Genomic DNA, 13,443 nt, shown 5'->3' on the forward strand with positions numbered 1-13,443 from the left:
TTGTCAGTTTGAAGAGGGATCTGATGTTTGATGTGACACAGGCCTTGTTACATGGTTGTGAAGGTGTTCTGAGTAGTTGCTAGACAGTTGCTAGGGTGTTTCCAGTTTGTAGTAAAACTGTAGTAAATAAGCTTGCTTGGGGTTTCAACAGGACTGCCTAACTGAAGCAGCAAAATTGCACGGTTGAACTGCAACACTCTATTATTAGGAAAAAAATAAATAAATCCTGCTACCATAAAACTACATTATTAAAAAAAAAAAAAAAAAAACATGCTACCGTTATTTAAAGAGGCTGATATCGACTGAGCCAGGCTCTCCAACCTCCAGGATCCAGTTGTCTCTGGTAGACATACTCACTTAACTAATAGAGAAGCCGGGGGGATTCTTAGCAGGCAGAAAACTAATGGATTGTGTGAACGTGGGCTTGCGTACACTCTGTGCGGATGATTAAGATCAAATAAAGCATCTCTCATGACACAATCAGATGATTATGTTAGCTCAACGATGACCTGTATAGGAATATGTCTCTACCCCACAGTTAGAGCTCATACATAAAGATGGGCGAAGCAATGTGCTGGAAATTCCATCAGTGAGGACAAACAAAATGTTCCTGGAGTGCGGAAATGAGGCTGTCTCGCAAAGGGCATCAGCAGCTTTCCATCTCCATCAAAAGAGGTTAAATAATCAGTGGGTGCTACTGAGGTGCGAAAACCCTTGTTTGACCTTCGGATTGGGGTCAATGATGTTCATTGCACGTTCATATCTATAACCTAGTGTTGTATTTGAACATGTTGGCTTCAGAGGGAGCACACGCTTCTTCTGTCATGATTTGAGCTATTACTACAAAAAACACTGGGAATTACATAAGAGTGAGGTGTGAGATTTCTGCGCTGCTAGCGAAACGAAGCAAAATTAATATCTGTTTATTTGAGCAGACCAACTGGGCTGGACATAACAACACTGACTCAACCAAGAAAGGGTTGGAGGATGGGCGTTTGAAAGCTGTTTGTGTTTGTGCAATTATGATTGGTCGGATTACTGAAGCACATTGATTTGCACTTGATGGGATATGATGAATTTGTTGAAATATCTTTGAAGTGCAACATAAAATTTGGGGTAACGCTTTAGTTTAGGGACCTATTCTCACTACTAACTAGTTGCTTATTAGCAATATATTGCTTATTTATTTGTACTTATAAAGCACATATTAATCCCTTATTTTTTATGATGATATTTTAGACCCCTTAACCTAAAACCCTCCAATACCTAAAAAATGAAAACAAGCAACAACAACAACAACAACAACAACAACTACAAACTATATGGGGTAGGAGTTTACTGAGGCAAAAGTCATACTAGTTAGTTAATAGTGAGAATTGGTCCCTAAATTAACATATGGAATTTGAACACCATATCTATAGTTCTACAGTTTTTATTGATTTATTTTCAACTATCTTGGTTCTGAAACAGAAAACAGAAGCATATATCGTGCTTTTTCATGAATTTGATCAAATAAAATCAAAAATATATAAAAAAAAATATTTGGATTACTTTTGTAAATCTTCACATCACTTATCAACACTAATTGATATGTTTATGCTTTGCCTGAATATTTGACCAAAACGCAGGTTTAAAAAAAGGAAAAGTAAGACAGACAGAGGGGGAAGCTGAAGAATCCAGAAAGGTCTCGGGTTGACAGGAAATGTGTGAATGAGTGGCACTTGTCACCACCCAGGCTTTCTCATCTCTCACTGAGGGACAAAGACCTAGGCGCTGTTCTTTTGAAGGCCTCTGTCTGCATCTGTCTCTATCTTTGTCAGCCAATGGGAGCACCAGACAGTTTCTCCAAACCCAATGAATATTGGCTGGGTACTGGCAGTGTGACAGAGCAGAACTATGCATTTAACAAAGGCCTAATCAATTAACTCTCAAGACTGCAGACAACAAAAGGAATACTGTCTCTGATCAGCAGGCTGCTGCTAATTTCTTTAGATGAAGAAGTGCTTAATCAAATTAACATGCATCAATACTTTGAATTTAAAACTGCAGAAAAAAAAGGCAAAATAAAGGTTCTAAAATCAATAAACTACCAACCAATCTGTGAAAAAAAAAAAAAAAACCACACGATTAGACCTTTACATTACTAGTGGGCGGTATTAGAATTGAAAAAAAAAAAAAAAATCTATATTATGAATAATGATTCATGGAATTATGCAATCATAAAATTATTTATGTATTAAATATTCATGTCATAATGTCTATTTTTAAATTATCCAGTGAATTAAATACTTGAAAAACAAAAGCCACTTGATAGATTTGATAGATGCAAGACAATATATAAGTCTGCCATTGGTGTAAAAACACATTATGTACCACTTGAGCACAAAGAAAAAAAAAAAAATTCTGAGGATTTGTAAAATAATCAGTTTACACACACCTGTGAACACATGTCTGTTGATTTGTATATAAATGTGACAAGTTGCCTCATTACTCTGCAACAATAAACATCCAAACTCCTATTTAACCCTCAATGCCTCTGTACAGAAACTGCATTTTCAGGTCCTACCTTTACACGTAGGCAGAGCTTTGTCCCATACAGGTTTCCCATCAGCTCCCATGATGCAGGTGAGAGTGGCCAGTCCTGCAATGGTGTACCCAGAATCACACTGATATGTTACAGTTGATCCCAACTTGTAGTCCATTCCCAGTCTAGTTCCGTTCATTATGTTACCAGGGTCAAAGCATGCTTCTCGTGGCTTTTCTGTAAAGAAATAAGAATAAGAATAAGAATAAGAATAAGAATAAGAATAAGAATAAGAATAAGAATAAAAAAGTTTTAAAATTGCACAGATAATGTGAAGCACAAAACATTTTTCTTCAATTAATGGATGCCCCATTTTTTTCAGCATATTCTACGTAATTTCGGACAAATTAATTTTGAATGTTCATGTTGATGTTCACAGATGTGTCCGGGGAAGTGTTAGAATGTTGCAGACCGTATTTTTTGCAAGCAGTTACAGGTTTTAACTTGTCTGAATTCTTAGCATAAACCTGCCTTAAACAAATGCCACCTTCCAGCGTCATTCAATGTTCTCAGAACATGCCTGTTGAGAAATGCTGATTTCAGTCATTTGATCACATGATTTTTAATTGATTGACAGCCCTAGTACCTGTAATACAACTGACCCCTAACAAAATTAATCAGATGCACAATCATATCCCACACTTGTGTTCCCTGCCAGCCATTCCCAGGGCTGAGACAGGTAACAGACAGAAGGAAAAAGCGAGGTAGCATAAGAGGAAAAAGCAAGATCGACAGTGAGTGTGAAGAGGGAGCAGACAGTTGCTTGAGGGCATCATGCATTAAAGCGAACTAACACCAGGGGAAAGGCAGGTAAAGGCGCCAGGGCAGCAGAAGATGGTCTCTGTCCTTCGGGCTCCTGACACGGGGAGAAGGACAGTTGGAGAAAGCTCCGGAGGTGGTGCTTGGAGAGGCTGCCAAACAACTTGACAGTTAACAGCTATCTGCCTGCGCTTTAGGGACCTGCAAAAGTGGGAAAGAGGTGGGGAAGATTCTATCTGCAAAATCGCAAGTGTGCAACACAATCTTTCTCGTTTCTGCTACAACACAGGAACAGTGAGTGCACCTGGAGTGCACCACACAGACTAAAATGAATATTTTCATTTTTTCATTCATCATTTATATCATATATGCTGCCTTCAGGAGTTGGAAGCTTAACATTCAAACAGAATCTTTACAGTCCTGCTCATCCTGATATGCATATCGTCATGAGATTGCCCACTTTCACTGCCACCATATCTATCTATCTATCTATCTATCTATCTATCTATCTATCTATATATATATATATATATATATATATATATATATATATATATATATATATATAAAGAGAGAGAGAGAGAGAAGTTTATTAACCCTTTTTACGAAGCCCAAATGAAATGTGAGATTGGATGGAATTCAAATGAAATGTGTCAAGATTGGCAATCTGAAATGTACAGTTCACTCAAAACTGACAATTCTGCTAAAAGTTATTATTAATCATCAATGTTTAAAATAAAATAAGATAACTCAAACCAAAACAAATAAAGTCATAGGATTTATTTTTATTTATTTTTTTACTCAAGAGTTTGGTTAGGAAGATTCTGGATCCATAAAATAATTAATGAATCATAAATGAACAATGTTTTTAAGGGCCACTATAACGTATTAATATTTTCTGTTTCTCAGTCTGTTGTGTTTTTCCTCAAGGTATAAAAGTCTTTAGACTGTATTATTGTCATATTAATTTCTTTCCCTTAGTAAAGGCATTAATAATTGTGTTTACTGGTGTGTGATGAACAACATCAGATAAAAGATTGGATTTATATAAAGAAACAGTGAGCAAATAAGGACACTGAATTAATTAAAAGAAAATACAACAACAAAAAGAAAAAGACTCCATCATTTCATTGAAATATATGACATGGTCTAATTAAGGCTTCGATGGAGAGAGTGAGACACATATTTAGGCCTCACAATAGAGTATTGTTGTGGCAATCTAAAGCCAAGAACAAACAGCAAACAATGATACAATCACTTTCAGATCTGAGCTTGGGAACAATTACAGAGGCAACACCAATGATTCATGAAGGAGAAAGCAGCATCATTTCAATGGCTCCTACTCCGAACATGTGCAGTTGTAATATTAAGGTCATATCAAACATCAAAGGTCCACTTACAATGTTAGTCAAGGCTATTTTGTACCTAAAATTATTTCGCTTTTCATGACCATTTCCACCCATAAAAATTAAACAGACCATTCTTATATATTGTTTTTAAATTACTGCAGTCTTTGCAGAAGATTTTCAAATTACTTGTGAAATTGTGATGATTCACAATCACTGTTGAAATGCCATACAAACCTGTTTATTTATTTGTTTTTTCTTTAACATTGTGATTCTAATGATAGGTTGAGAAACGTGCCATACACGTCCAGAAACAACACAAATGTCTCACTAATGATATAGACTTCAAAACATATTTAAACAGTTTTATCAGATATTGCATAGTTCACCTTTAAATTGAAGTCAGAAGAAATGCAATGAAATACTATCAATAATATAATCAATACTGCAAATTTAGATGCTCCACCAGGATTTCAAGCACTGAATTCGAATAGTCCCATCACATGTGAGTTGTGATTGTGTTATCTGATGAGCTTTCACAGCAAAAATCAAACTCCCATGCATCACTCAGTTTCCCGACAAACACGGGGCGAACCTAATGGCATGACATGAAAGTGAAATCCTGAAGCATTGTGGGATGTTGAGACCATCAACAAAGCAATATAATACATTGGCAAGCAAGCTTTTAAATGCATTGGGTATTCATGTGGAGCAAAGACAAAAGGTTGAAGTCAGAGTTCATCTATACTGTGCAATAGGCTGCAATTAAAATAATTACAATTAAAATATTCAACAATCCATGAACTGCACTTTTACTCAACCATAATCATCATGTAAAAAGGACCGCTGGGAGTAGAAATGATTTCAGGGAGGTGCATAGCACGTTAGGGACAGTGCATTGTCATTGTCACATGCCCTGATTTTCGCTAATACAAACTCACATTCTTTTTAAAAGAGCATTTACAAAGAGCGAATTGGCAAAAAAATGCTCTTCCCGTGGGGAATATTGCCAGGTATCCACTGAGAAAGGTTAATAGCATTACTGAAGAGAAGCACAACATATAACTCAATACCACTTAAGAGCTTTTTTTGACTAATCACAGCAAAGTTGCACCCTTGCGAGCTATTTAACATATGCTCTTTCACTAATGCATGAATTTAGTACTCCAGGGGTGTGTTTCTCGTACAACAATGTCACTCACTGATTAACTACCATGGTACAATGTGTCATCGTGGAAACTAACTAGCTACTCACAACTGTTTCCCAAACATGGTCACATTAATGACGTCATGCATACGGTGGAGTAATAACTTCTGCTAATTAGCTGATGTGAGATCTAGATGCCATGAATATGGCAGCTGACAACTATTTCACTGCTTGTGCCCTGTCATTTTGCTTTATTTAATGTTCGATTTATCCCAGGTTCGCTCATACATCATACTCTGGAGATTTCTTGTGCACACTCAAATAAAAAAAATGTGCTGATTGTAAATATGCTAAAATATGGAAACATATTTATTGAAACCAGACACTGCGATGCTGTTTGCGAATGTTCCATTGAACTATGGTTTTGGGAAACACAGAATCGAATGTTGGTACCAACGAAAAATGTGACCATATCTGGCTAACAATGCTTTTGGGAAATGCACCCCAGTACAGATGCTAAACTTCAATGGCACAGGTAAATCCAAAATCTGGTGGTGCTGTTAAAGACACCATTGAATGGCTATACCAACATACAGGTGTTGTCCTACCTGTGGCTGTGTTGATGTATTTCTTACTGAAATCAGAATTTGGGACAATATCCAAAATCCTTACGTTTATTTAATATTTGCTACTTGTTATTGCTACTCAGGGGACATTTTCATGGAGAGCATTTTATTGGACCAAATTTTGGATGAGACCCTGAGAGTCATCAATATTTTGTGTTCAATTTCCTGGAAGAGAAAGACTTGTTTGGAAGTCAAATTTAGGAATACCAGCACACTAATCTAATCTAATAGACATGGGCTAAAAGCCACAGTGGGGTCTTTACTATCAGCATCTCAAATATATAAAAATCTAGCATGTGCTTTTAACATGTCAGAGCTCCCTCAGCCTCAACTTCTTAGGATGAGCAGAAAATGGTTGCAAACTCTAGAATCCTTATCAGGTCATCAGTCAGTGGTTAATGAGTGTTATAGTATTGATGAATACTTACTTAAAATTGTAAGATACAAAAGGGATGCCCAACATTAGCTATTGTCATGCTGAACCTAATTCCATCCAAGACACAGTTTGTAGATCATTTAGATATTTTACCAGCCTTTTCAGTCCACATAAAAAAATAAAAAAAATAAATAAATAAAATAAAAAATCTATTGTTACTCATTTAAGAGAAAAGCAAATCTAATTACTGCAGGGTCCATCAGCTTTAAATGACATAGCAGTCAAAACTATCTGACATTCTTGGCTTTTATATGCAACCCATCGAGAACATATCTAGGTCATATTTAATAAAAAAAAAATAAAAAAAATGGTTGCCTATTTTTAGGATCGCTAAGATTTGTTGCACTTCAATGGCAATTAAGCATATTTCCTCCTTATTGCATCATTCTGATTATCTCAGATTTCATGTGCATTAATATAATGTGTGATTAATAATGAAAAAAAGAAGAAGAGAAAAACATTCAAGGACAAGGAGAGGTCAAGGAGAATTCAAGGACAATGTGTGTTTAAATGTCACAATGCAAAAGATCTGTCCTGGTCTGCACTAAGTTTTGTTTTGCTTTAACATGTGACCTGGACATGTTTTCATGACACTTGCCCCTTAAATATAATCTGAAAGTGAACACTGAACCAGTAGTTGTGCTTCACTTGTTTTCCCAGCCCTGCCCTCAAGGGAACAAACCATACACCTGCAAGGTGAAACTTGCCTTTATATTCGATAGCAAAACCAGACATCCCCAGGGAGGCATCACTGCGGAAGGCCAGAAAAAGGCTGTTTCCACTGCTCTCGATGCGCTCAGGAACCTGGTTGCCCTGCAGACTGATGATAAGGGGTCCGTTGGAGTCCTCACCCTCATAGATATGGAGGAAGTCATAACTGGGCTCCATGTTAAAACTGCACAACAAATGGAGAATGATTTAGAGATTGTTATATGCATAAGGTCTCACTGATGTAGTAAAATCATTGATTTAATATAAATTTGACATCACCCGTCCAAATACAAACATATGTTAATTTTGGATGACAGACTTCTGCATTGAAAGTTTATGTGCATGTATCCCGACCAGGAAGCTTGAGATACCTAACCAGCAAGGCGTGCTTAGATTTAACTGTGTGGCATTTTTCATGAATTAAAATGTTTTAGAAAAAAAAAAATGTTTATAAGTATTGCTTTCTAATATGATTTTTGATATATTAAAGCATACAATAATTTAAGGAAACTATTTTTATTATTTATTTGATAAATGCATTTAATAAACAAGGATGTTAATCCAGGAATTTGTTCAACCCATGCATTCTTGCTTAACCTGCTTCATCAGAAAGCCCGCTAGCTTCCAGAAGTAAATCCTTCTTTCTAGTTGGTCTGTTTTGCAATTATAATAGAAGTCCATGAAGTCCTGATCATTTTGGCTGAGTGAAACATAAGCAATCAGAGTCATAATCATTCTAAAGATTCAAGTATGTGAGTTGATGATTGTGGTTGTGGATTTGTGTGCAAGGGCTGAGATACATGACACTCATAATAAACTGCAGTGATTTGAATTCATAATATGTTTCAACACTGAGGCATTTTTCACCACTAAGTACAAAAAATAAATGAATAAAAATCATTAGCTTCTTAGAAATTCTGTTTCAGGTTTTTCTAAACCTGCTCCATGCAGTCTGGCTCCATTTTAAAGACTTTAAGGTAAATGATAGTATTCTCTGAAATTAAGTGCCCCACAATGATAAAGTTAAAGTTTATTTATTAAACAAAATAAGATATTGACTGTGGATGTAATCTAGCAATGGTATATTGATTTGTCTAGAAATGCCACATATGTACCTGGCACACTCCCTGTTTACTGAATGTTTGTTTATTAAAGGGGTTGTGAACTACATTAGTATTACTTTTTATTATTTGTTTGTTTTAATAATGTTTCCTGAGGTGCATTTATATAATTTGCATGATTTTTACATCAAAAATGGTCATAATTTACAAATAAAAGACAATTTTCCACCCTGATTGTAACCCCTTGTTTAAAATCTTTTGCAAACCTTTGGTATGTTTTTTACTAGTACACCTTCTGAGACTACCTATTTTGTGAAAGGTTTGAAAGGGTTTATATCTACTCCCATTGCTGAAAACTGTATCACAGTCATGTCTGTTAAGTGTGTGAACACAATGATCTTGCAATTGTAACTTGAAATTTGCACTCTCACAAGTGCTTTCATTATAAACAACACAATCAACACAATGCAAACAAAATTTATATATGAGATTCAATGAGAAGTGTGGACAGCTGCATTGATTATAATGGGATTTTTGGCGAGAGTACAGAACTCAGTCAGCGCTGAACTGAAGTGACTGACAGCTCCAGTGATTATAAAGGGAGTATTATTTTTCAATTTCTGTATGATTAAGCATTATAATTAAAAACAGTCACCTATATGTTGTGGCATTACTGTCAGTTCTATATATTTCTTTAAAAAGTCTATTTGCAAATTCTGTGTCGATTTGTGTCTGGTTTACCAAAACTGCAGTGAAATCACCAGTCAATTTCCTAACATTAGTATCCTTTGAATTATAATGCTATTTTTAGTCCAGTGATGCCTTTTGATATGTTTATCCCGTCTGTTCATGGATGGGCCAAAGAGACAATGATAAAGAAGCAGGTGTTGTTCTGTGTCTGTGCAGGGAGTCTTTTATTAATCTATATTGTGTAATAAAAGGAGGAATTACAAAATGACTTGTTTTAGCAGCTTGGTTTTAATTAAAGCAATTTTTGGACTGATGAGGAAGTTCTGAGTTCTGAATCGTACAGTATATTTATGTAGCACAATAAACTTGTCAAGAGATCAGAGAAAATGTTCTCAATTCGCAACCCCATTTCACAATAAAAATCAGACTAAATATGTTCAAATACACTTCGAATTTATAGAAACTGGAGTTTAAAAATGCACTTGTGAATATAACCCTGTAAGAGATGTTAGACCCCTTCGGGTGTCATGAGAGTGAGAGGCACTCAGCGCTGTATGAGCACATTACCTTTTGAAGATTAAAGCGATGACAAAGTCAGGGTTGACTTTTATCCGCCAGTCACACTCTTTTCCTGGTGGGTAGGGTTGGGGATAGTTGGGTGACAGAATTACCCCAGCAGGTCCTGTCACATTGCCCCCGCAGGTAGCTGTCATAACAAGGAGAGAGAGGACGAGAGATTATTTAATGCGATCCTTCAACACGGTAAAAATAAACAATGTTAAAGCAGCCTGATTATAGGATGATTTCTCTGAGCTCATTATCAGTTAATTTAGCAGAACAACTACACCCCACAACATTAAATGATAATAATCAATAAATGAAACTAAGATGAATTGTAAAGTAGATTGGGCAGGACTTTATTACCCAACAATCTAAGAGAATTGTAGATGTGAAGGGGATATCTTGTTTGAAGAAACAACCATTGATATACTGGAGGAAAAAAAAAAAACAACTGTACTTGACGTTTGGCACTGAGCAGCACTGTTATGATAGGACCTGTCAATTTTTGCCAAGTATTTCTCTAAACATCTAAAACATTTTTTTTTTTTTTTTTAATAGAAAAAGCCTAAGCCATGAACCCAATCAATCAATGAGTTCTGAGATCACAAGATTATAATTTTGGTATGGATCAACTATTGCTATAAAAAAAAAAAAAAAAAAAAAAAAAAAAAAAAAAAAAAAAAACTGTGTACTTCATGCATTTTATGACAGAATAAACTATATCCTATGAAGCATTGCAAAAGACTGAAAAAAAGTCAATACACCATAAATCTACTGACCAGGTTATTGTCTAATATGTAAAATAAGATAGATTAGAAATTTATGGCAAAATATTAAAGGTACAGAATTATAAGTAATGTTCAGTAATTTTACTTTTTTGTTGTTTAATGAAGGTACAAAAGTATTAATCATCCTCTAACAACTTTTGAGCTCATGCTAGGTCTGCCTTGAATAGATTAAATATTATAATTAAAAATCAATTTCTCTATGAAGAAGATGAATGGGATTTTTGCTTCCTGAACCCAAGAGGACCTTGTAAAATATCATGGCAACTGGCAAAGCATGACATCAGAAAAAGTCAACAGGGAAATTGGAGAAAAAAAGAAAAAAATACTATTCTTTAATATGCTTAGAAGGTGCAGAGCATACTGCCTGACTGAGAAAAAAAAAGACAAAAAAAAGAGAAAGAAGAAGCAGAGAAATACTGGAGGTCTGTAAGGAGGTCATGGTAATATTATAAAAGCAACTTTGTAATGCAGTGGGTGAGACACCTATACTTTTCCCTATAATGCTGAGCTAATTTGTGTCTCTCTTAAATCTATTCTACAAGACATCCTGATACATGAACACTAAGTTTTAACAGTTTTATAATGCTATGACTTTATGATTGGTAGTGGACAACTGATTATAGTTTCAAAAAAGTACTGTGGTGGTACAATGGTACAGTGATGCATTTAGATTTTGATATACATTGCCTTGCGAAAGTATTCAGTTCTCTCAGGTTGGATTGAGAACGTCGGTGGACAGACATTGTCAAATTTCTCAAAAAATATTTGACTAGGTTTCAGTCTGGGCTCTGGCTGAGTCTCTCAAGGACATTCACAGAGTCATACCTAAGCCACTTTGTCTTGACTGTGTGCTCAGAGTCATTGTCCTACTGGGAGGTGAACGTTCAAGTGCTCAGGATCAGGTTTTCATTAATGATATTTCTGTACTTTGCTATGTTCAGGTTTCCTTCTACCATGACCAGTACCAGTGCTTCCCCCACAGCATGATGGAGTGCAGTCACCACTAACCAAGGCTCATTGGAAATGCATGCTTGCCTTGTGGCGATGTTTCTGCAACACAAAATTACGGTACCTTGCTGCACGTTTTGCTGCAGTTCCAAAGTAAAAAGGCCAGTGAGTGGCACTTAAAAATGTGGGTTCAATGTGTGACCATGGCCATGTTTTTATCATGTTGGTACAGGCACGTATTGCTGCATTTATATAACGTTGGTTCAGGTACGTATTGAGGTGGTTCAGAATTTAAATGTCCGGGAATTGTCACTAAACGTTAATGCTCTATCGTGTTGGCAAATAACATACACCAAACCCAACCCTAAACCTACCCGACAATGTTAACAAATGCAAAGTGATATAAAAACACATTCGTTGATGCAACAGTGCTATTTTACTTTCTTATATGCAGGTTTGAGCTGTTTTGTCGAACTTTAGTTTCACAGGATTCGTACTGAAGCACTTCACCCTACAAGTGCAACACTGCATCACGTGAGCTACCAAGCAAACTGTGTTGGAAACTCTGTCCCGGTAAATCTTACGTTGTGTGAAAAGGATTAAAAGTTGTCTGAGTTTTACTGCCTCTAGTGTTCATTTCTAATGGAAACTGCAGCGTTTCATACGTATAGGTATGTTATTTGAGTTCTGCAGAAATGAGTCTGACTGGATGATATCTTCTCAAATCGTCCTTCCCTGACATTTTCATCTCGTTTTAATTCATTGACGGACAAAAGAGTATTTAGTAATCGTCTCGTTTTCGTTGGTGAGAAAGTGCCGTTGGTAAAAATAATGACGAAAATAATTAGTCAGCGAAATCAACACTGTTCTAAAGTATCTTTCTAAAGTTTGCTTGTTTGTATCTGTAATTAATCACTCTAAATCAGTGTATTTCATTGACAGCTGTAATTTATATTAATATTTCACTTTTAAAATGAAGAAATGCTTTTAACAGAGTATGCATTTTTTTTTACTCTGTAAGGAGCTTTCCAGTAAGCAAACTAAAAAGCACAGACTCAAGTCGGATCTCACCGATGCATGTGGGTGGGTCCGGCTGCCAGAAAAATCGGCTGTTGAGTTGTACGCAAGTGATTTCAGACACTCCTTGAATCTGGTACCCAGGGTCACACTGAAAGGAAATGGTGTCACCAGGCTCCCTGCTGTCTCCGTAGCGTGTCCCATTTTGAGGGGTCCCTGGGTCGTTGCAGGTCGTGGCAACTGTAGCTGAAATAAAAAGATAAATTTTGAATCAGCTGTGGATCAGTGAGACATTAGAGCGAGCGGAAAATCACTTATTCATGGGAAAACTGACCTCTATTCTTGACTAAATATGCCAAGTCGCACAGCAGCTCACATATGCGATGGCATTAAACTCATGTTTATGGAGATTTTAATTTAATTATATTTCATCATTCATATCATATTACTGTCAAAAAGTCAAATAAAATATGCAACAGTTTCTGCTCTCTTAACAAAAATATGCTCCATAGCCACTTCAAAATACAAAAACAATGTATAATGAGAGCAGAGAGATCAGAGGAAATTAACAAGAGAGAAATGCTTTGTTATAACAATAGCTTACTACTTACTGCATGTTGCCCAGCATACACTATACTATACACTACACTGCGTGCCACTGCATTTAGATGACAGACTTATTATCTTGGAAATACAATTATTTTGTCATTTCAATCTAAAAGCTGTTTTTTGGGCAGTCCAATAAAATAAAAAAAGAGCCAAGAAAGAA

General features: G+C 35.9%; 1 protein-coding gene across 6 annotated transcripts in view; it reads right to left on the reverse strand.

The window, feature by feature from the left end:
- Positions 1-13,443, reverse strand: part of LOC109072910 (CUB and sushi domain-containing protein 1-like) — a 492,278-nt gene that overhangs the window by 96,844 nt on the left and 381,991 nt on the right. For all 6 annotated transcript variants that reach the window (XM_042736246.1, XM_042736245.1, XM_042736243.1 and 3 more), the window contains 4 exons: positions 12,729-12,920; positions 9,928-10,066; positions 7,606-7,793; positions 2,567-2,761 (listed from right to left, as the gene is read on the reverse strand). In XM_042736246.1, coding sequence (XP_042592180.1) covers positions 2,567-2,761; positions 7,606-7,793; positions 9,928-10,066; positions 12,729-12,920 — 714 coding nt within the window. The remainder of the gene's footprint in view (positions 1-2,566; positions 2,762-7,605; positions 7,794-9,927; positions 10,067-12,728; positions 12,921-13,443) is intronic.

Source organism: Cyprinus carpio, chromosome B13, assembly GCF_018340385.1.
Source record: "Cyprinus carpio isolate SPL01 chromosome B13, ASM1834038v1, whole genome shotgun sequence".
In the NCBI taxonomy this organism is placed as follows: Eukaryota; Metazoa; Chordata; class Actinopteri; order Cypriniformes; family Cyprinidae; genus Cyprinus; species Cyprinus carpio.